Source organism: Rhincodon typus, chromosome 16, assembly GCF_021869965.1.
Source record: "Rhincodon typus isolate 14 chromosome 16, sRhiTyp1.1, whole genome shotgun sequence".
Lineage (NCBI taxonomy): Eukaryota > Metazoa > Chordata > Chondrichthyes > Orectolobiformes > Rhincodontidae > Rhincodon > Rhincodon typus.
In genome coordinates, this window is record NC_063347.1 from 62,076,413 (window position 1) to 62,100,402 (window position 23,990).

Consider the following 23,990-nt stretch of genomic DNA (forward strand, 5'->3'; position numbering starts at 1 on the left):
GTTGCAGGGAAAAGTGCCGGGTGTGGTGGAGCTGGAGGGGAGTGTGGAGCGGACAAGGGAGTCACGGAGAGAGTTGTCCCTCCGGAAAGCAGATAAGGGTGGAGAGGGAAAGATGTCTTTGGTGGTGGGGTCGGATTGCAGATGGCAGAAGTGTTGGAGGATGATGCGTTGGATCCGGAGGTTGGCGGGGTGGTACGTGAGGACGAGGGGGATTCTTTTTTGGTTCTTATTGCGTGGACGGGGTGTGAGGGATGAGTTGCGGGAAATGTGGGAGACACGGTTGAGGGCATTCTCGACCACTGACGGGGGGAAGTTACGGTCCTTGAAAAATGAGGACAACTGAGAGTACAGGAGTGGAATGCCTCATCCTGGGAGCAGATGCGGCGGAGGCGAAGAAATTGGGAATAGGGGATAGCATTTTTGCAGGAAGGTGGGTGGGAGGAGGAGTATTCTAGGTAGCTGTGGGAGTCGGTGGGCTTGAAATGAATATCGGTTTCTAGGTGGTTGCCCGATATGGAGACAGAGAGGTCCAGGAAGGGGAGAGAGGTATTAAAGATGGTCCAGGTAAACTTAAGGTTGGGGTGGAAGGTGTTGATGAAGTGGATGAACTGTTCGAGCTCCTCGTGGGACACGAGGCGGCGCCAATACAGTCATCAATGTAACGGAGGAAGAGGTGGGGTTTAGGGCCGGTGTAGGTACGGAAGAGGGATTGTTCCACGTAACCTACAAAGAGGCAGGCGTAGCTTGGGCCCATGCGGGTACCCATGGCCACCCCCTTTGTCTGTAGGAAGTGGGAGGAATTGAAAGAGAAGTTGTTGAGGGTGAGGACGAGTTCAGCTAAGCGGATGAGGGTGTCAGTGGAGGGGGACTGGTTGGGCCTGCGGGACAGGAAGAAGCGGAGGGCCTTTCGGCCATCTGCATGGGGAATGCAGGTGTAGAGGGACTGGACGTCCATGGTAAAGATGAGGTGTTGGGGACCGGGTAATTGGAAGTTCTGGAGGAGGTGGAGGGCGTGGGTGGTGTCATGGACATAGGTAGGGAGTTCCTGGACCAAGGGGGAGAAAATGGAGTCCAGATAGTTGGAGATCAGTTCGGTGGGGCAGGAGCAGGCGGAGACAATGGGTCGACCAGGGCATTCAGGTTTGTGGATTTTGGGAAGGAGATAGAAGCGGGCAGTGCGAGGTTGGGGAACGATGAGGTTGGAGGCCGTGGGTGGGAGGTCACCTGAGGTGATGAGGTTGTGGATGGTTTGGGAGATGATGGTTTGGTGCTCAGGGGTGGGGTCATGATCAAGGGGGCGGTAGGAGGAGGTGTCGGAGAGTTGGCGTCTGGCCTCGGCGATGTAAAGGTCAGTGCGCCATACTACAACTGCGCCTCCCTTGTCCGCGGGTTTTATGGTGAGGTTGGGATTGGAGCGGAGGGAGCGGAGAGCTGCATGTTCTGCAGGGAAGAGGTTGGAGTGGATGAGAGGGGTGGAGAGGTTGAGGCGATTGATGTCTCGACGGCAGTTGGAGATGAAGAGGTCGAGGGAGGGTAGGAGGCCTTGGGGTGGTGTCCAGGAGGAGGGGGTGTGTTGGAAGCGGGAGAAGGAGTCAGTAGAGGGAGGGTTAGGCTCGCGGTTGAAGAAGTAAGCGTGGAGGCGGAGGCGGCGGAAAAACTGCTTTATGTCCAAGCCCTACACCTTGTTGTCTCGGATTCTCCAGCATCTGCAGTTGCTATTATCCCTGAAGAAGAGTCACTGGATTTGAAACGTTAACTGTTTTCTCTCCATAGATGCTGCCAGACCTGCTGAGTTTCTCCAGCAATTTCTGTTCTAGTTTCAGCTCTTCGACATTGCAGTTCTTTGCTTTCTCTCCCCAATGTTCTCTGCTGCTGACTTTTCCTTAGTTCCATCCAACCTTATGCTACTTGATTATTTTATTAGTCATTCGTGGGATGTGGGTGTCATGGCTGGGCAAGCATTTATTGCCCATCCCTACATGCACTTGAGAAGGTGTTGGTGAGCTGTGGCCTTAAACCACCATAGTCCATTTGGTCTAGATAGAGGGAGTTCCAGAATTTTGACCCAGCAACACTGAAGGAACGGTAATATATTTCCAATTCAGGATGGTGAATAGCTCGGAGGGGATCTTGCAATTGGTGGTGTTCCCAGTTCTGAGTTAAGATCCTTCCTCTCTATTGTTTTCAACCATTCACTATTATCAAGGCTACCCTTTCTCCTTGTTCCTTTTTGCTTATCACTTCTAGAGATGATGTTCTCTAGAATAATTTGTTCTCAAACTTGGTCATTTTGCAACCATATCTCTGTAATGGCTGTTAGATTTTCACTCTTAATTCATCTAAATTGTTTGAGCACTTCACATTCAGATAGCTTTGACTTTGTTTTCTATTCTTTCCTGATGTTACCTCAATCATTAATGCCATGTTATCTTTGTTACTCTGTCACTTCCTGACACAAACTTTAATTTTACCTTGTTAGGAGGGAGAGGTCGAACCCCTCTGATAATTAAACTCAAAACACAAGCCCCCAAATCTGTTACGGTGGGAGTAGAGATCTCCTTCTAATAATTGAACCCAAAACACCCAGAGAACATCGCCTCACCTCACCTAATCTATTAAACTGTTACAGAGAAGGGGAGGTTAAATGAAAGATAATTCCTGATAGTCACTTCAATTTTTATATTTAACCCTAACAATGAACAAATTAACAGAATTACTAAGAAACCAAACAATTGCCCCCTAAGCATTAACTATTCCCTAACTGAACTAAATTCTACTGGAATGCTGCTCAAATAAACATGAGCCCCACTTATATAAACCCAATTAATAAGACAACAATAAATTGAAACTTAATCTCTCCAAATTAACACAGACTGTGTCTTCTGGAACACTGTGCCATCTCCTGCCTTCCTTCTGTTGATCTCAAGTCACAAATGTCTTTCTTCTGCTGATCTTGCTGTCATAGATGTTTTCTCAGTGAAGACTCTTAGCCAGAAATCCTGTGATACCTTTGATTAATTAGATGGTGCTTTCTCTGAGAGCTAAAAGGTGTTGTCTCTCGACAGTTGGCTCTTTTGTTGAGTTCCCTTTTAGGAGATTCCTTCGCACTTGATACAAACGCAATACGCCAACTTCTGTGAAAAGCCACAGTTTATTTAAGCAAGTACAAGCTTTGGAGGATCACTTAACAGTCTTCGCAGGGCTTGCGGAGTCTTGTCAAGCGATGCTCTCTGTAAGGGAACCGTTCTCCCTTTATATAGGTTTTTACAGCACAGTCAGACATGCATACGAGATACAATTTGTTTCTCCCCCATAATCACGTAACTTAATCATCTAACAGTAAAACAAAGGTTAGCTGCCCAAAAACAATGTGTAAGACGAGGTAGTTCCTTATCCTTTTAGCATTTACAGAGAGCAGAGTATAATTAGGTTATCACCTTTTGTCTGAGAGATTTTAGTCTTAGTTCAACATTTACAGAGAGCAGAGTATAATTAGATTACCCCATTTTGTCTGCAAGTCAGGGGCGCCCACGAAGCACCTAATTTCTTATATGTCAGCAGAACAGATATTAGCCCTTTAACGTTTCACTTTGACTTTCTAAACACCCTCATGTTTATACCCTTGATAACCTATTAATTTCTTTACAATCGGATTGGTTCAAGGTGGTCAACACCATTGAATTCAAATTTGATTGGCTTTCAGTATCTAGCACCTGGTTTAAATAAATTGGCTAAATTCAAACTCAGTGCCGAAACATCAAAACAAGATTGCTGTTTTGCCTGCCAACTAGAAGGCCTTCTGATACGTTTGTTTCAGTTTTGGGGCTCTCTGTACAATGTTTGCAAACTTCCAAGCACAGACAAAGTACAGTCTCTTAAAGGGACCATGCATTGTTTTTCAATTCATGAGTATTCTACATAACTTCGTAACAACCTAAACCACTACCCACCTCTAGAGCCTTGATATTTCCCTTGCTGCTTAGGAATTTACCCTTTCCCAATCCTGTGTTGGAGATCATGGCATAGTGGTGATGTCACGGGATCCAGAGGCCCACACTTTGGGGACGCAGATTTAAGTCCCATCATAGCAACTGGCTTGGAATTTTAATTCAATTAATAAATCTGGATTATTAGTCTCTGTAATGGTGACCAAGACACTATCATTGATTGTTTTAAATATCATTGTGATGAAAGGTATTTGATATGTATGTATTATATTTTTACATTTGGATTTCAACATAGAGGCAGATGGATGTGGGTCAGTTCTGTGGAGGATTTCTTTTCAAAAGGTTAGAGAGTCAATTTAAAACAGTAACGTAAATACATCATTCCAAAAGGTGTGTGACTTGCATTTGAAAAGCTAGAAGAACCTCTGTAGTGTTAATGAATAAAACGTCTGTACATAGGATCATACAGTATCCTACACTGACAAAAACTTACTCTAAATCTGACTAGTCACACTTTCTAGCACTTGGCTGATAGACCTAAGTGTTGAGACATTTAAATACTCATTCAAGTACTTTTTAAAGGTTGAGAGTTTACCCTCCTCAGCAAACCCGCCGGGTAGTGTATTCTAGATTCCCACCACGCTCTGGCAATTTTTTTTCTCCTTAAATCCCATCTAAACCTCCCACCTTTCACTTTAAAAGTATGCCCCTTTGTTATTGACCCTTCAATTCAGGGGAGCGGCTGCTTTATACTGAGATAGTAGGAACTGCCGATGCTGGAGAATCTGAGACAACAAGGTGTAGAGCTGGATGAACACAGCAGGCCAAGCAGCATCAGAGGAGCAGGAAAGCTGATGTTTCTTCATACTGTTGTGTTTATAATAGGCAGAGTAAATACCTTAAGGCAATTCATTTAGTTTGACTTCAGAAGATTCAAGGTTTTGGTTCAGAAGAACCCAGACTTGAATTCTCAAGGTTGAGCAGTTTCTCCTGGCAGGAGAACCAAGTCAATTTATGGGCTCCAACCTGGGAGAGTTTTCATAGAAATTTTCAGTTTGTTAGAATTGAGAGAGTTTAGGCCATCAGAATTGTGAGAGGTTTGTACCTTCAGATTCAAAGAAATCTACCATGACAGTTCAAGGGAAAGAAACTGGAAAGCATTAGGTGAACATTTAGAAAGCTGAGATTGGATCGGTGTTCCTCTGGGATTGAGCCTGTCTAACAGATGGTGTTGGTAAACAGGTTAAAATTTTGTTTTGATGTTTATGTTAATGGTTTATATATAAATAGCTTTATTTATTTATTTTGTGTAATAAACTTCTGTTCTGCTGTTAAAGAATGTCTGTTCTGCTGTTAAAGAATGTCAACCTTGTGTGAATGTGTTTTAGTGGCAAATCACCAAGGTAACCTCCTGTTAAAAAAATTAAGCATATGATTTATCAGGCAAGGTTTCACTCTGGAGTGAATCTGACTTGTCCAGCATAATGATCAGCTGGGAACATATCATCTTAAAAAAAACCCTTTAGTCTTACAGATCCACCACAAGCTGGTAGAGAGAAGGAGGCCATTCAGTCCATCATACCTGCATCATTTCTGTTACCTAGTGCAATCTCCTCCTTTTTCCCTAGATTGTTGCACATAGTTTCTATGTAAATAATCATTCAACATCTCAATTGAACCTGCCGCAATCACATTTTTAGGCAGCGCATTCCATGCCCTAACCACCCGCTGAGTGAAAAAAAAATTCTCGTATCACCCTTGCTTCATTTGCACTTCACTTTAAATCTGTGACCTCTCATTCCTTTTTTTAATTTTATGACCAGGAACGGCCTCTCTCTATCTACTCTATCCAGCCGGCTCATGATTTTGAAAATCTCTATGAAATTTCCTATCAGCCTTCTTCTCTCCAGGGAAAACAGTTCCAAATTCTTCAATCTTTCCTCATCACTGAAGTCTCTCATTCCTGGAACCATTCTAGTAAATTGCTTCTGCCTCTAGGTGGCTAACTGAAAAGCTACTCAGTTGTGTCCTACCGAACACAGTATGGTGGTTCAAGAAAGTAGACTGAGCAACACATTCTGCCCTCTCTGGTAATATCTATAAAAGAGTAAAAACATGAGCAGTTAATCAAATTTTATAGGGACTTCAATAGAAAGTAAACTGGATAATGTTCTCCAGTTAACAGAATTAAGAGTCTTACATGGTATGCTTCCTACCAGATATCAGAGTGATGGATATCTTGAATTGGCTTGGAAGGTTATCAGAAGATCATGTCATTGTGATCCATGAGACCAACATCAAAATGAAGACTTTGTGAAAGGATAAAAACAGAAGCTGTGTGACAAGTTCAATGGTAACCCGAGGGTGTTAATAGTGGGGGATTCAGTAATAAATAGCAAGTATTTTTTTAAAAATTGAGTTGTTTATAGACTGTTAAACAGCAGTTATATTGTAGCATGTGAATCAGGAAATTACAGGCACACACAATAAGGGTGATACATATTCATAGGAGTTATTATTCCTCATATAAACTGTACAAACCAGAGACACTGCTGCCTCACAGCACAGGGACCCAGGATCGTTTTCAGCCTTGGGTGATTGTCTGTTTGGAGTTTATATGTTCTCCCAGTGTCTGCATGGGTTTCCTCGGCAGGCTCCAGTTTCCTCCCACAGTTCAAAGATGTGCAGGTTAGGTGGATTTGCCATACTAAACTGTCCCATAGTATCCAGGAATATGCAGGATAGGTGGATTAGTCATGTTATTAATGCTCTTCAAACGGTCAATATAGACGCAATGGGCCAAATGGCTTCTTTATGCACTATAGGGATTCTATGATTGTAGTAATAGTGTGAAACATAATTGAAGACAATACATTAATATCAATTTAGGTTTGCTTAATGGACATAAATAAAGAGTTTGAAGAAATGAGACACGTTCAGGTTGTCAGGCTGTGACTAGTGTGGTACTGCAATGATCAGTATTCAGAAGTCAGCTATTTACAATCTATATTAATGATTTAGGTGAGAGACAGAGTGTATCTGGGTTTGCTGACATAAAACTTTAGGTGGAAACGTTAGCAGTTAAGTGTACATTGAGAGACAGCAAAGGGATACAGACAGTGCTCAGGAACTGAGGTTCCTGCAAACCAGGGCTTTGGAGCTCGAGCGGTTGGGAACGCTACGGAGCAGCTGTGAAGTTCAGAGTATCATGGATAGTATGTATAGAGAGGTGTTCACATCACAGACAAGGATTCCACAGCCAGAAAGGAAATGGGTGGTCATCAGGCAAAGTAAGAGCACTGTAAAACCGACATACCGGACATCAACTTTCCTGCTCCTCTGATGCTGCCTGGCCTGCTGTGTTCCTCCAGCTCAACACTGTGTTATCAATACCACTTTGGATACTGTTTGTGGTGTATAGCGTCTCAGAGGAAAGTAGCAATGGCCAAATTTATTGCAGCATCATTGGCTTTGTTGCCGATGAGGAGGAGAAAGTGTGGGAATGCAATAGTTAGAGGGGATTCAATTGTAAGGGGAATAGGTGGAAATAGTTTCTATGACCACAAATAACATTCCAGGATGGGATGTTGCCTCCATGGTGCTAGGGTCAAGAATGTCTCAGAGCGGCTACAGAACATCCTGGAGTGGGAGGGTGAACATGGCATTGGTTTAGAAAAAAATGGATGAGGTCCTAAAAGCAGAATATAGGGAGTTAGGAAGCAAGTTAAAAGGTAGGATCTCAACGACAATGAATAAAGAACAAGAACAAAAACAAAAACAATAACAGCACAGAAATAGGCCATTCGGCCCTTCAAGCCTGCGCCGACACATTTTTGCCCTTCCATACCAAAACAGTCTTCACTTGCAGAATCCGTATCCCTCTATTCCCTTCCAATTCACGTATTCGTCCAGGTGCTTCTTGAACGCTGCTGCTGTCTCTGCTTCAACCACCTCCTCTGGCAGCGTGTTCCAGGGACTCACTATCCTTTGTGTGGAAAACTTGCCTCACACTCTTTTAAACGTTCCCCACCATACCTTGAACCTGTGTCCCCTCATAATTGACCACTCCACCCTGGCAAAGTGCCTCATACTTTCCACCCTATCCATGCCTTTCACTATCTTATAAACATCTATCAGGTCACCTCACAACCTCCTGCAATCAGTGAAAACAAACCCAATCTTTCCAATCTTCCTTCATAGCTGAAATCCTCTATACCAGGCAACATCCTGATAAACCTTTTCTGTACTCTCTCCCAAGCATCCACGTCCTTCTGGTACTGTGCTGACCAGGACTGTACACGATATTCCAAGTGTGGCCCAACCAAAGTCCTATAAAGCTGCAGCATAACTTGCTTATCCTTATACTCAAAGCCCCTTTCAATGAAGACAAACATGCCAAAGGCCTTTTCTAATTACCTTATGTACCTGCGCTGCCACTTTCAGTGATCTGTGGACCTGCACACCCAGGTCCAGATCCCTCTGCATATCAATACTTCTAACGGTTTTGCCATTCACTGTATAATTTCCACCTGGATTAAACTCCATCTGCCATTTTTCTGCTCATGCCTGCAACTGATCTATATCCTGCTGCATCCTCTGACAATCCTCCTCACTATCCGCAACCCCACCAATCTTGGTATCGTCCGCAAAAGTGCCAATTAGACCAGCCACGTTTTGCTCCAAATCATTTATGTAGACCTCGAACAGTAGAGGTCCCAGCAGTGATCCCTGTGGAACGCCACTATTTACAACCCTCCGTTCTGAAAAGCATCCTTCAGGATTACTACCAGTGTCACATGCTGTCAGAGTAGAAATAGCAGGATATATCAGATGAATATGTGACTGGAGAAGTGGTGGGAGGAGGGATTCAGATTCCTGGGACATTGGGCTGGTCCTGAGAGAGGTGTGACCAGTACAAACTGCACCTGGGCAGGATTGGTATCCTCGTGGTGTGTTTGCTAGTGTGACTGGGGAAAGAATTAAACTAAAATGGCAGCAGATGGGATCCAACAAAGAGATAATGAAGAGAGGAAACAAGGGCAAAAGCAGAAGAGAACATGGGAAAGAAGTGATAGGCAGAAAATTCGAGGGCAAGAATCAAACAGGACCACAGTGCAAAATAATGTGAATGGGACAAAGAATGTTTAAAAGTCGAACTTTTAGGCTTTGTCTCTCAAAGCATGGTGCATTTGCAATAAACTGGATGCATTGGCTGTGCAAATAGATATCAAAGTGTATGATATAGTTGGGTTTAATAAGACGCAGATGTCGGGTGACCAGGGATGCAAATATACAGGAATATTCAGTAGTCGGGAAGGACAGCCAAAAAGGAAACGACAATGGAGTTGCACTGCTAGTTAAAGAGGATTTAGTGCATTAGTGAAGAAGCAAAATCTCTGTGAAGTGGAATCTGTATGGGTAGAACTTAGAAACACCAAAGGGCAGAAAACTAAAATGGTAACATTGGAAAGACATTAAACAGGAATGCAAGCGATAAAGTTACAGTTGTAATAATGGGTGACTTTAATCTGCATATTCATTCGGCAAATCGAATCAGAAACAATGCCGTCGAGAAGGAATTCCTAGAGTGTGTATGGGTTGGATTCCTGGAACAACACGTTGACTTACTGACTAGAGAATAGGGCCTCCTAGACCTGGGTATTGGGCAATGTGAAAGGAATAATTGGCAAACTAGCTGTGCAAGACCCCTTAGGAAAGAGTGAGAAGTTAGAATTCTTCATTAAGGTCATTTTGAGGCTAGAATGCTGAATCCAAATGAAAGAAACTACAATGGAAAAGGGCATGAGCTGGCTATTATATACTATCTTAGCTGAATTGCAGAACAGTGTCATGAAGGTTATAATCGTTTGATTATTACCTGAGCCACTCGCAGATTGGTGCTAGGCAAGACAGATTATGGAAGTGAAGGATTGATGTGGGAAAGAGGGATTTTATCGCATGGAACACAAGAAACACATTAGAAACATTGGAAAAGCTGCAGCTGAACCGGGAAAAGATCAGGGTCCATCATGGAATGAATTTACTTGGCAGTGAGAAGGAGTTTAATCCAGTAATGTAATCTATATTAATGGGAGGGTCACAGCTCAGGTAGAGCAGATAACTAAAAAAAAATTCAAAAACTAATGCATGGAATGAAAGTAGAATGACAGAAATTGTGCTTTAGCATTTAAAGGTCCCATCAGATCATTGGGCTGTTCTCTTTAGAGAAAGATGACTGATGGTGGTTTAAACTAAGGGTCACCATGCCTCAAGTAAGGGGAGCGGTTGAGAGGGAGAGTCCTTCATGGTAACCTCAGACATTGCAGGAATAGAACCCGTGCTATTGATGTCATTCTGCAGTACAAACCAGCTGTCCACCCTGCTTTTAGCCTATGCCAGTAAAAGGAAAAGCAGCTAAATCATGCAAAACACTTGAATCAGAAGAGAGGAATAAGATATTGAAAACATTCAAACAGAAGGGCAAGTGTAACATGGATATGTAGTTTTCATGTGAATGCGCAGAGTATCAACAGACTGAATTGCGGGCGGAAAATCAGCGTGAAGGATATTATATTGCAACCCTCACAGACTTCGGCAGCACTGGGAATGAAGCATACCCATTTATAATATCCACAAGAAGTTGGGAAAATAGAAAGCATGTAGTAAAAGAGGAATAGGTTTAGTAGGGAATCGTATTTTTTCTGTTAATCTGTTTGGATATGTACTGATGCATCTCTGTGGTCATATCTTAAGAGGGGAATTGAATCCTAAAACCGTATGGCCCAGAGGTAGAGACTCTACTGCAGCATCTCAAGAGTGTCCCCTGTTAATAAAGGATTTTAACTTGCATATAAATTGGAATAGTCAGATTGCAGACTTCCATACTATCTCAGAATGTTAGTGAATATTTTGGATGTATCTAGGCTATTTTTATGCAACATTGTGTCCTATGAATATATTGCAATGCCACACCAGGGTAGTGCACTGGAAATCAAACCCAGTAGTTCACTAAGTTGTCACACAAGTTAAAGATGTTAAACTATATATACAAAATTCCCCAGCTGACCTGATTTTCAGACCCAAGTTGATAGGAAACAGATTTCCATACCTAACAAGAATTACTATTTATTATAAGTAAATAGACCACATGTAAATAGTTACAAACCATTGGCATGTAACTCTGTAAGTTAAGATCTAACCTTCCTATAAACATCCCCTTACACAAGTAAGGGCAAACAAATAGGGGAAAAATAAATTATTGGTGGAAGAAGTGTGGTTCCTATTCACGGGTTGCTGAGGTGGTCCATATACTTGTCAGAATAGTGCTTTTCAGTTATCTTTCTCTGGTTGCTTCCACTGATTTGCAAGAGGCACAGGGTAGTTGGTTCACTTATAAATGGTCTCTGACTTATCAGTTAATAGTCACAGTTTACCACAATTGATGAAGGAAGATAAACTGATTTTTTTTCTGGTTTAAAGTGGACTATGACTGCAAAGAATCAAGAGACAGCTCATGTGCTCTGGACATCTGATCATTTCCCTGTGTCTTGGTTCCTAGCCCCAAGGTGGTCAGCGACTTGAGAATCAATAACATGGTTGTTGGCAGGCAAAAGGCCTTTGCCAATCAATAATTGGTCACTAATCCATAGACCATTCAACTTCTTGTTGCCACCCAGCTGCATCTGAATACAGAACCTCTCGCCTCCAGTTTGACTGCAATCACTTCAATTCCTACTTGTCAAGCAATTGTTTACACATCAGTTCAGGTTATTTGCTTTTCAAAACCTGCAGCAGCCCTTGCAAAACAACCATTTTAAAACAGTTCGTCTCCCTTTGTCCCTATTTCAAAAGACAAAAGTAATATGATCTTTACAATACCAGATTGAGTAATAAACCAGATTTAGTAAACGGCCTAATGGTTATACACCTCAAAATGATCACAATATAATCAAATTCAACATAATGTTTGATAGGAAGAAATACAAAACAGCTGTAAAATTGTATATCAAGGTAAGCTTAACTTCAGTGCAAAGAGACAAAGTCTCTTCAATGTAAATTGAGCAAGTCTGTTTGGGATAAATTTGTTTTAAAAGAATGCATATAAGAAGATACAGGTGCAGTTTACACCTCAAACTGCTTCACCTACTGTAAAGAAAACAGCAATGGATGACGAATGAGGTAAGAGATGATGAACAGTGAAGGTTAACATACCAGAGCGGTGAAAAGGGAGTATGATAAGAAACTTGTAAGGGATTACAAAATTAACACAATATTTCCAACAATTATATTTGAGAGAAGCGTGGTCACAGGCAGTTAGAGCTCATTGACAATTGATAACAATGATCTTAAAAGCAAAGAAATGGTGGACATTTTGACTACAAGGTGAATGGAGGGTCATGTGGGCTATGAGTTTGAGGGTCTGATATTCATAGAAACATAGAAAATACATCACTGCGCCCAGGCCAATGTTCCAATAAATGGAGCTCTTGCTGTCGTGGCAACCTCACCATCTGCCATCTTCCATGTCTGCTGTGGGCCAAGTTTCATAGAACATAGAACATAGAGCACAGCATGGTACAGACCCTTCAGCCCACAATGTTGTGCTGACCTATTATCCTACTCTAAGATCAAACTAACCTGCATACCTTTCATTTTACTATCATCCATGTGCCTATCCAAGAGTCGCTTAAATGTCCCTAATGTACCTGACTCTATTACCGCCGCTGGCAGTGCATTCCATGTGTAAAGAACCTACCTCTGACATCTTCGAAGCTGGTCGGCCAACTCTATTCCACTCCTATGACTGGGACCCTCCCTGACAAAGAAATATCTGCAGAGTTGGGAATTTTCTCCTGATACTTGTTTCCCTCGTAAAAATCCTGCTGTTGTTTCCTTCTCCGCAATCGCTGCCAGACCTGCTGAGTACTTTCAGCATTTTCTGTTTTTAGTAAGCTGTTAGATATCTGGATTTAGTCCTGAAAGCTATTTCTCTTTTGACAGACAAGCTTTCTGCAGACAGAGTGAAAGTGGTGATGGAACACATTTGGAAGCTGCAGGAGTTCTGTAACAACATGTCCAGGCTGGGTATCGATAGGTTCGAGTACGCGTACCTAAAGGCTATCGTTCTTTTCAGTCCTGGTAAGGCCTCCATATTCTTAAAATATAACCAAGGGTTATTGCAAGAGTGAGTTGATGACTTTAATAGTTTCTGATTTTGTGGCCCTAACTGTATCCTCTTCACTATGGCAGCGCAGTCCGGCAAACTGATGAGAGATGGTGGCTAGCATCTCCAATGTTCGATGGCTCTGGACAGGATTGCTCTAAGTGCTATCTTATAAACCAGATGGAGGCTGCCATGCTGTGGTGCTGTCTGATGCCTTTGCCCCTCCCCTGGCCTTATTACAAACACCAGAGGCTGTTGCTCATTTCTTCCTGGGACAAGAATCCACACTGGGTCCCCCATCGAGGAATGTACAGGTTTGGAGAAAAAGGGAGGCTTACAGTAGATACCAAGGGTTCAGAACACCAGAAGCTCTGGAGGGTTTTAGAAAGGCGATTACTTAAAAAGAAATTAAGAAAGCTGGAGCGGGCAAGGAAAAACAGTGGTGGGTAAATTAGAGGAAAATTCAAAGGCATTTTAGAATCATAAAGTTGTAGAGTTGTACAACATGGAAAGTGACCCTTCGGTCCAACTCCGACCAGACATCCTAAATTACTGTAGTCCCATTTACCAGCATTTGGGCTGTATCCCTCTAAACCCCTTCCTATTCATGTACCCATCCAGATGCCTTTTAAATGTTGCAATTGAACCAGCCTCCACCACTTCCTCTGGCAGCTCATTTCATTCACACACTGCCTTCTGTGTGAATAGGTTGCTTGTTAGATTCCTTTTTATCTTTCCCTGATCACCTTGAACCTATGCCCTTTAGTTTTGGACTCCCTTGCCACTGGCTATTCCCCATATGCATGTCCTCATGTTTTTATAAACCTCAATAAGGTCGCTGCTCAGCCTCTGACACTCCAGGGAAAATAGCCCCAGCCTGTTCAGCCTCTCCATATAGTTCAAACCCTTCAAATCTGGCAACATCCTTTTCTACACCCTTTCAAGTTTAACAACATCTTTCCTGTAGCAGGGAGACCAGAATTGAATGCAGTGTTCAAACAAAGAACAAAAAGACAAAAGAACAAAAGAGAAGTACAGCACAGGAACAGGCCCTTTGGCCCTCCAAGCCTGTGCTGATCATCGTGCCCTAACTAATCTAAAAAATAAACATCTGCCCTTATCTGGTCCGTATCCCTCTATTCCCTCCCTATTCATGTAACAATCCAGATGTCACCAATGTGCCTGTTTCCACCACATCTTCTGGCAATGCATTCCAGGCTGCTACCATTCCCTGCGTAAAAAATGTCCCTGGCACATCTCCCTTAAACTTTACCCCTCTCACTTTGAACCTGTGTCCCCTTTTAATTGAAACTTCAACTGTGGGAAAAAGCCTCTGACTATCCACCCTTTCTATGCCTCTCATAATTTTGTAGACCTCTATGTGGTCTCCACTCAGCTCCTTCTTTCCAGTGAAAACAATCCAAGTTTTTTTAACCTTTCCTTATAGCCAATGCCCTGGAGACCAGGCAACATCCTGGTGAACCTTCTGTGCACTATTGCCAAAGATTCCATGTCGTTCTGGTAATGTGGCAACCAAAACTGCACATTATACTCCAAACGCAGCCTAACAAGGGTTTTAATATAGCTGCAACATGGCTTGTCAACTCATGTACTGTATGTCCTGGCCGATGAAGGCAAGCATGCCATATGCCTTCTTAATCTGTATTGCCATTTCTAGGGAATGGTGGACCTGCACACCCAGATCCATCTGAATGTTAATATTCCTAAGGGTTCTGCCATTAACAGTATAATATACACCTAAATTTGATGCTCCAAATGCATCACCTCGCACTTGTCTGGATTAAACTCCATCTGCCATTTCTCTGCCGAAGTCACCAATCCATCTATATCCTGTTGTATCCTTTCACAATCGCTGGAACTATCAGCAACTTCACCTATCTTCATGTCACCTGCAAATTTGCAAATCAGACCACCCACATTTTCCTCCAGATTATTTACATATACTATCAAACAACAGAGGACCTAAGACTGATCCCTGTGGAACACCACTAGTTACTGGTTTCCATTCTGAAAAACACCTTTCCAACGCTACCCTCTGTCTTCTATGACCAAGCCAGTTTTTTATCCATCTTGCCAGCCCACCCTGAATCCCATGTGATTTTAGTTTTTATACCAATCTGTCATGTGGGACTTTATCAAGTGCCTTACTAAAGTCCTTATAAACTACATGTACCGCCCTTCCCTCATCAATTATCTTTGTCACCTCTTCAAAAAATTCGATCAGGTTGGTGCGACGTGACCTTCCCCATACAAAACCATGCTGCCTGTCACTGACTAGTCCATTTTCTTCCAAATGTGCATATATCTTGTCCCTCTCCAAGAGCTTCCCCATTGCAGATGTCAGGCTCACCAGCCTATAATTTCCTGGATTATCCCTGCTTCCTTTCTTAAACAAGGGAACAACATTGGCTGATCTCCAGTCCTCTGGAACTTAGCCTGTAGTCAAAAAGGACATGAGATATCTTCTTCCCTTCCCTCACGTAGTAATCTGGGATAGATCCCAGCTGGTCCTGGGGACTTGTCTACCTTAATGCAATTTAGATACTCAAAACTTTCTCCTTCAATATATTGACATTCTCTAGAGTATTCACACACTCATCCCGACCTCAACTTCAGTCATACCCTTTACCTTGGTGAATACCAATACAAAAGTACTTATTAATGATCTCCCCCACTTCCTGTGGCTCCATGTATAACTTCCCTCCTTTGTCCTTTAGTGGGCCTACTCCTTCCCTTGCTACCCTGTTTCTTCCAATATATGCATAAAAACTCTTGGGATTCTCCTTGACCCTGTTTGCTAAAGACATTTCACTAGCCCCTTTTAGCCTTCCTAATTCCGCATCTAAATTCCTTCCTACTTTCTCTATACTCCCTGATGGCTTCATCAGTTTGTAGCTGCCTAGACCTGTCATATGCTTCCCTTTTTCCTTCTGACAAAGCTTACAATTTCCCTTGTCATTCAATGTCCCTGAATCCTGCCATTCTTATTCTTCAGTTTAGCATGGACACGCATATCCTGCACTTTAATCAACTGGTCTTTAATAGCCTTCCATGTGCCAGGTGTAGACTTGCCCTCAAATAACTGCTCCCAATCCACATTCCCCAGTTCCTGTCTAATTTGGATGTAATTGGCCCTTTCCCAAAAAGCACCCTCATCCAAGGGCCACTCTTGACCTTCTCCATGACTACTCGAAATCTTATGGAGTTATGGTCACTCAGCCCAAAATGCTCTCCTACTGAAATGTTGATCACCTGTCCTGGCTCATTCCCTAATACCAAGTCTAGTATGGCCTCCCCTCTGGTTGGATTGTCAACATACTGTCTCAAAATGCCCTCCTGGACACATCTAACAAATTGCTCTCCATCCGAGCCCCTGGCTCTAAGGGATTCCTAGTCAATAAGAGGAAGGTTGAAGTCACCCACCACAACTACTCTGCTCTTTTAACACCTTTCCAGTATCTGACTACAGATCTGCTCCACTGTCTCCCGTGGGCTGCTGGGAGGTCGATAGAAAATTCCCAACATTGTGATTACACCCTTCCTATTCGTGAGCCCCACCCATAATGCCTCACTGCACGATCCTTCCAATGTGCCCTCCCTCAACACAGCTGTGATGTGATCCCTAATCAACAATGCAACTGCCCCACCCCCTTTAGTTTCCCTTTCTGTCCTGTCTAAAACAGCGATAACATGGTATGTTAAGCTGCCAGCCCTGTCTCTCCTTTAACCATATCTCTGTAATGACAATAACATAAAAATTCCATGCAGTAATCCATGCTCTCAGTTCATCTGACTTACCTGCTATACTTCTTTCATTGAAGTAAATGTACTCCAGATCTCCAGTCCCTCTGAGCCCCACAACTTCCCTTCGCCAGCTCTTATTCTGTGCTATGCATATCTCAGTCTCTCTTCTGTCCCCAATCCCTGCACTTACTGGCCCAGTATTCTGGCTCCCACACCCCTGCCACAGTAGCTTAAACCCTCCCAAATTGCTCAAGCAAACATCCTGCCCAGGATATTGGTGCCCCTCCAGTTCAGGTGCAACCCGTCTTTCTTGTACAGGTCCCACCTTCCCCAGAAGGTATCCCAGTGATTCATATGTCTTAAGCTGTAGCCACATGTTCAAATGCACTCTCTCTTTGTTCCCAGCCTCAATAGCCCATGGTGATCTCAGGATTACTACCCTGGCATTCTGGCTTTTTACATCCCTACCTGACTCCCTGAATTGTCTTTGCATGACTTCTTCCTTCTTCCTACCTAGGTCATTTGTGCCAATGTGGACAGTGACTTCTGTCTGTTTTCCCTTCCATTTCAGGATGTCCTGTACCCACTCAGAGACACCCAGGACCCTGGCACGAGGGAGGCAACGCCCCATCTTAGAGTCTTGTTCACTGTCACAGAAGCACCTGTCTGTGCCCCCTACTATCGAGTCACTAACTACTATTGCTCGCCTGGACTTTGCCCCACCCCGTACTACAGCAGAACCAGTTGTGGTGCCACAGGCCTGGCTGCTGCTTGTACCGTCTCCTGAGAGGCTATTCCCCCCAACAGTATCCAAAACAGTATACCTGTTTGAGAGGGGAATATCCACAGGCGACTCCTGCATTACCTGCCTGCCTCTCCTGGCAGTCACCCACCTATCTGCCTGGACCTGTGGTGTAACCACCTCCCTAAAGCTAGTGTCTATCACTCTCTCTGTCCCCTGTCTGCACCACAGTGTGTCCAGCTGCTTCTCCAACCACACCATGTGCTCTGTGAGGAGCTGCAGCTAGTCACACTTCCTGCAGATGTAGTTGTCAGGGACACTAGACTGCTCCCTGATTTCCCACATCTGGCAGCAAGAACATATCACCACCCTAACTGCCATCTCCACCCTTGTACACTTAAAAAAAAGTTAAGAATCTTACCTTGTCTGACCTGCTCACAGTGTCTTTTTTTTGGTAAGAGGAGGTGGGAAGAGGGGAAACACTACACTAATGTAGTCTATCGGGTTTAACCACTCCTTGCCACCAGTTCCTCTGCGAAATTCAGACCAGTCATGGTGACTGCAGTGCTGCCTTCCAGACTTCCTCTCAGTGACGTCTCTGCCACCCTCTGATTCGACGCAAAAGTGGCCTATCAAAGTCCTATACAGCCTCAACGTGACATCCTCCTATACTCAATGCATTGACTAATAAAGGCAAGTGAACCAAATATCTTCTTCACTACCCTGCCTACCTGTGACACCACCTTTAAGGAATTATGAACCTGCACCCCAAGGTCTCTTTGCTCAGCAACACTCTCCAGGACCCTACTATTAAGTGTATAAGCCCTGCCTTGATTTGCCTTACCAAAGTGCAACACTTTACACTTATCTAAATTAAAGTCCATCTGCCACTCCTCAGTCCATCGGCCCATCTGATCAAGGTCCCATTGTACGCTACGATAACCTTCTTCACTGTCCACTACACCGCCAATTTTGGTGTGATCTGCAAACTTGCTAGCTATTCCTCCTATATTCACATCCAAATCATTTATACAAATGACAACAAGTATATTAGGGACAAGAGGATAACTAGGGAGAGTGGAGCCCATGAGAGACCTAAGTGGCAAATTGTATGGTGCTAGAAGATGTAGCTGAGGTTTTAAATGAGTACTATTAGTGAAAAATGATATATTTCTAGAAATCAGGGAAGTGGTTTGTGATATACTTGAACAAATTACAATTGAGAGGGATGAGTTATTAGCATCTTGAGAGGACTTAAAATTGGATAAGTCCCCAGGCTGAAATGAGATGTATCCGAGGATGACGTGGGAGGCAAGAGAGGAGATTGCAGGGACTCTAACATTAATTTTCAAATTCTGCCGAGACACAAGACATGCTAGAGAACTGGATAACAGATAATGTGGTTAGTCAAGATGGTGACAGGAATAAACTAGGGAACTATAGGCTGAACTAATAGCTTATAAGGGACAGGATTAACCTTAACTTGATGAAGGAAGGGTAAGAATTAATTAATCATTATGGCTTTGTCAGAGGAAATTCATATGTGACAGGTTTCATTGAGCTTTTCAAGGAGCTGACTTGATGTGTTGATGACAGTAGGGTAGTTGATTGATTCTACACGGATTTTGTAAGGTTTTTGACAAGGCCTTGCATGGAACATTGTCAAGGAGATAAAAGGCTGAGGGATCTAGGGCAATTTGGCAAGTTGGATCCAAAATTCCCTGAGTAGCAGGAGACAGAGCATGATGGTGGAAGGGTGTTTTTGTGACTGGAAGCCTGTATCCAGTGGCCTACCACAGGGGTCAGTACTGGCTTCCCTGCCATTTGTTGTGTTCATTAATGATCAAGACATGAATGTAGGAGGTTTGATCAGGAAGTTTGCATACAACACAAAAATTGCTGATGTGGTAAATAGTGAGGAGGACATATATGAGTTGGTTAGATGGGTTGAACAGTGGAATGTAGAAGGTACTGACCATGTAGACGCATACTTCCATTTGGAAAGCCATGATGTAGAGGTGACGGTGCTGGACTGGGATGGACAAAGTCAGAAATCACACGACACCAGGTTCTAGTCCAACAGGTTTATTTGAAATCAAAGCTTTCGAAGTGCTGCCCCTTTGTCAGGTGAAGTCCTGGTGACATGTGAGTTCTGACCTTGTCCATTTGGAAGAACATTGCTCAAGCATCACCCTTTGCTTCCTGTCTCTCAGTCAGTTGTGGATCCAAATGTCTTTGGATTCCATGAGCTATCAGTTTTCCTTGTGGGACCTTATCGAAAGTCTTGCTGAAGTCCAAGTAGACATCATCAAAAGCATTGCCTTCATCTACATACCTGATCACCTGTTTGAAAAATCAATCAAGTTGCTCAGACATAACCTCTCTTTAACAAAACCATGTTGACTGATCTTGACTAATTCCTGCCTCTCCAAATGCAGATTAATTCTGTCCCGCAGAATTGCTTCCAATAGTTTCTGATTTGTTAACCAACCAGCCAGGTGGCACCATTTCAAACGCTTTCTGAAAGTCTAAATTTATAACATCCACAACACTAACCCCGTCCACTGCCTGTATCACCTCATCAAAGAACTCAATTTAATTTGTCAGACATGATCTATCCTTGACAAAGCCACATTGACTGCCTAGTATTAACTTATTTTTCTCTGAGTGTATATTTACTGTATCCTGTATAATGGCATCTGTCAGTTTACCCACTATTGATGTCAAGCTAACTGGTCTGTACTTTCCTGGGTTATCCTTTGCCCCTTTCTTAAACAATGGTGTCACATTTGCAACCCTCCAGTCCCCTGAAACTAATCCTGTGTTCAGAGGGGCCTGGAAATTTCTGTCAATGGCTCCTGCGATTTGCTCCCATACCTCTCTCGGCAATCCACGATGTATCCCATCCAGGCCTGACGTCTTCTTTACCTGGAGTCCTGCCAGGCTTTTTAGCACCTCTTCCTTATCTATCACTATACTGCTCAGTTGCTCAACACCCGTTTTCAACTGGGGCATTTTTTTTCCAATTTCTAATTTAATAAAGATAGAAACCAAGATTGAATAGGTCAGGCCTGTACTCATTGGAGTTTCGAAGAATGAGAAGCAACCATTTTGAAACAATTAAGATTCTTCGGGGACCTGACAGAGTAGATGTGGAAAGGCTGTTTCCCCTTGTGGGAAAGCCTAACACCAGAGGGCATAATCTCAGTGTACGGTGATAGAGATTTTTTTCCTCTCCAAAGGCAGTGAATCTGTGAAATTCTTTGCTGCAGTGGATTGTAGAGTCTGGGTTGTTAAGTATATTCAAAGCTGAGGTGGACAGATTTTAATCAGTTAGGGAATCGTGAATTATGGGGAAAAGGCAAGAAAGTGCAATTGAGGATTCAGATCAGCTATGATTTCGTTGAATGGTGGAACGGACTTGATGAACTAAATGGCCTACCTGTGCTCCTACCTTCTATGGTGTATGGTCCCCTAGCAAAGAAGGCCTGATTGGATTGTACAGAATTATGAAGGGCACAGATAGGGTAGATAGAAAGAAATGTCTCCCCTTAGTAGAAAGATCAATAACTAGGGGCATTTCAGGCAAAGAGCTGAAGGTTTAAAGGAGATTTAAGGAAGAAGTTCCTCACCCAGAGGTTAGTGTGTATCCAGTGTGTGTAGGTGTTTGATGACTGGTGCAGACGCAAAGGGCTGAAGAACCTCTTTCTATGCTGTATCATTCTATGACTCTATGACATATTCTTAGCATTCCAGCTCCTGATGTATCTTAAGTAAAACATTTCATCTCCTATCTATATTTTTTGTCAATGATTTTAATCTATGACTCAATGATAGAAGGAAAACTTTATTAGCTCCATTAAAAGCTTTCATCATATTAAAATATCTTCATCAGCTCAACTCTCTTCCAAGGAAACAAAACAGTTCCTCTTCATAACTGAAGTTCCTCCTCCCTGGTCACAAGCTGCTGTTCTTGAAGACTCTCCCACCAATCCTGATGTCCAGTCTCCTAGCTGAGGCCTACTTTCAGTTCGAGAGAAACTCTTTTCTATTCTGTTCTTGCACTTTCAAACCCCAAGCCAACATATTAACTTGCCCTGGTACATTTGGAAATTAGTGTAAGTTTGTGTCAAGACATCATTTTACACTTTCCAATATTCAGCCATTTGTCTCGTGCTGATCATGTTCATTTCACATTCTACTTCAGAAATCAAGATTATTTGCTGGAGATTAGAGGAGTTTCTTCTGTATTTATTAACTTGATCTTTACTCTTCTGCTGCAGATCACCCAGGTCTCAATAGTACCAGTCAAATTGGAAAGTTTCAAGGCAAAGCACAAATGGAACTGCAGGATTATGTTCAAAAAACATATCCTGAAGATAGCTACAGGTAGGATCTAGCAACTAACACATTCGCACAATAGTCAGCATCAGGTTTGATCTTAAATCAGACTCTGTTCTTTGAACTGAGAGTATCAGGGATTGTAGATCCCAGTTCAGCTCTTGAGACAGTTTATGAAATAGCCAGTGTAGAAATGATCTCAAATCAATTATTTCAAGGATCAATGAGAGAGATTTGAAGAAAGAGCAGTTGGATAGCAGACAGCTATGTGTTCAAAGAGGTGGGGGGACCTGTTGAACTGATATTTCCCAATGAGTGTAGGAAAGAAGGCAAATGTTATATTGGCCTTCATACCAATAGAATTCGAGTACAGGAGCAGGTATGTCTTGCTGCAATTATGCAGAGCCTTGGTGAGATAATGCCTGGAATATTGTGTTTAATTTTAGTCTTTTTATCTTAGGATGTTATGATGATAGAGGGAGTGCAATGAAGACTTACCAGACTGATTCCTGGGGTGGCAGGACTAATATGGGAGGAGAGACTGGATCACCTGGTACTATATTCAATTGAGTTTAGAAGAATGAGGAGGGATCTCACGGAAATCTATAAGACGCTAACAGGGCTATGCAGGATAAACACAGGAAGGATATTCTTCATGACTGGGGAATTCAGAACAAGGGGTATCACAGTCTAAGGATATGGAGTAGGCCAATTAGGCCTGAGATGAGGAGAAATTTCTTCACACAGAGAGTGGAGAGCCTGTGGAATTCTCTGCCTCAAAAGTGTTTGAGCTTAAGCATTGAATGTTTTGAAGAAAAGCTTAGATATAGTTCTGAGGGCTAAAGGGATCAAAAGGTATGGGGTGAAAGTGAGAACAGGGTACTGTGTTAGATGATCAGCCATTATTATGATAAATGATGGAGCAGGTTCAAAGGGCTGAATGGCCTACAACTGCTCCTATTTTCTATATTATTATAAAGCCAAATATTAAACAGCCAGAAGAGACACCTGTGGTCAGACAGAAAATGTAATGTAACATTGCAAATAGGGAGAGCGTTGATTCTGAGTTGTTGGGATACTGTGGTTTGTGGGAATATATGGCTGTCAGTACTCTTTAAATATAAAATATGAGGGATATGGAATCAGTTTATTCATTCATTCAAACACGTGCACAGTGCAGCTTGAAGCATCAATATGGTGTTAAAGACAACATGACAGATAAATGGAAACAAAAGATTTTCAGTCAAATATGTTTGATTTAATTTGACAGATTGGCTCGCATTCTTCTCCGCCTGCCGGCTCTTCGATTGATGAATTCCAGCATCACGGAGGAACTCTTCTTCACTGGACTGATTGGCAATGTTCAGATTGACAGTATCATTCCTTACATCCTGCGAATGGAAACTGCAGAATACAACAGTCAAATCATTGGCACTTGACCCCAAGGAACAGACTCTTCTGCTCAACATAAAACATGGCAACTCCATCAATGAGAGGCGAGAGAGCAGAGCACAGCTTGGACAGCTCTTTCAGAAAGCAAATAATATCTTGACTGCATACTCCGCTCCTTACACACTCTATCCACTGCAGTCTCAGCTCACTGCACATTCTGCTACCAACACACTCCATCCATCATACGCTCTGTTCACTGGCAGACTCCACTCCCCACACACTCTGCTCCGTACAGACACCATTTGCCACATCTCCGCTCCCCACATAGCGCACACTCCATTCCCTATAGACCCTGTTGACTGCAGACTCCAGTTCCTACATGCCCAGTTCACTGCAGACTCCGCTCCCGACACAACCCTCTCACGACAGACAGCAATCCCGACAAACTTATTTCAGTGTAGACACTGATCCCGACACATTCCGCACAATGCAAACATTGATCAATACAAATCTTGCTCACTGCAAACACTGATCCCTGCACAGCCCGCTCACTACAGACACTGATCACAACACACCTCTCTCATTGCAGACAATGATCCCTACACACCCTGCTCACTGCAGACACTGATCCCTACACACC

At 43.0% G+C, this 23,990-nt stretch overlaps 1 protein-coding gene across 1 annotated transcript in view; it reads left to right on the forward strand.

The window, feature by feature from the left end:
* nr2c2 (nuclear receptor subfamily 2, group C, member 2) overlaps positions 1 to 23,398 on the forward strand; it is a 185,891-nt gene extending 162,493 nt beyond the window's left edge. Inside the window, exons 13-15 of the mRNA XM_048606713.1 lie at positions 12,948 to 13,085; positions 21,901 to 22,006; positions 23,229 to 23,398. Coding sequence (XP_048462670.1) covers positions 12,948 to 13,085; positions 21,901 to 22,006; positions 23,229 to 23,397 — 413 coding nt within the window. The 3' untranslated portion in view covers position 23,398. The remainder of the gene's footprint in view (positions 1 to 12,947; positions 13,086 to 21,900; positions 22,007 to 23,228) is intronic.
* The last annotated feature ends 592 nt before the right edge of the window (positions 23,399 to 23,990 follow it).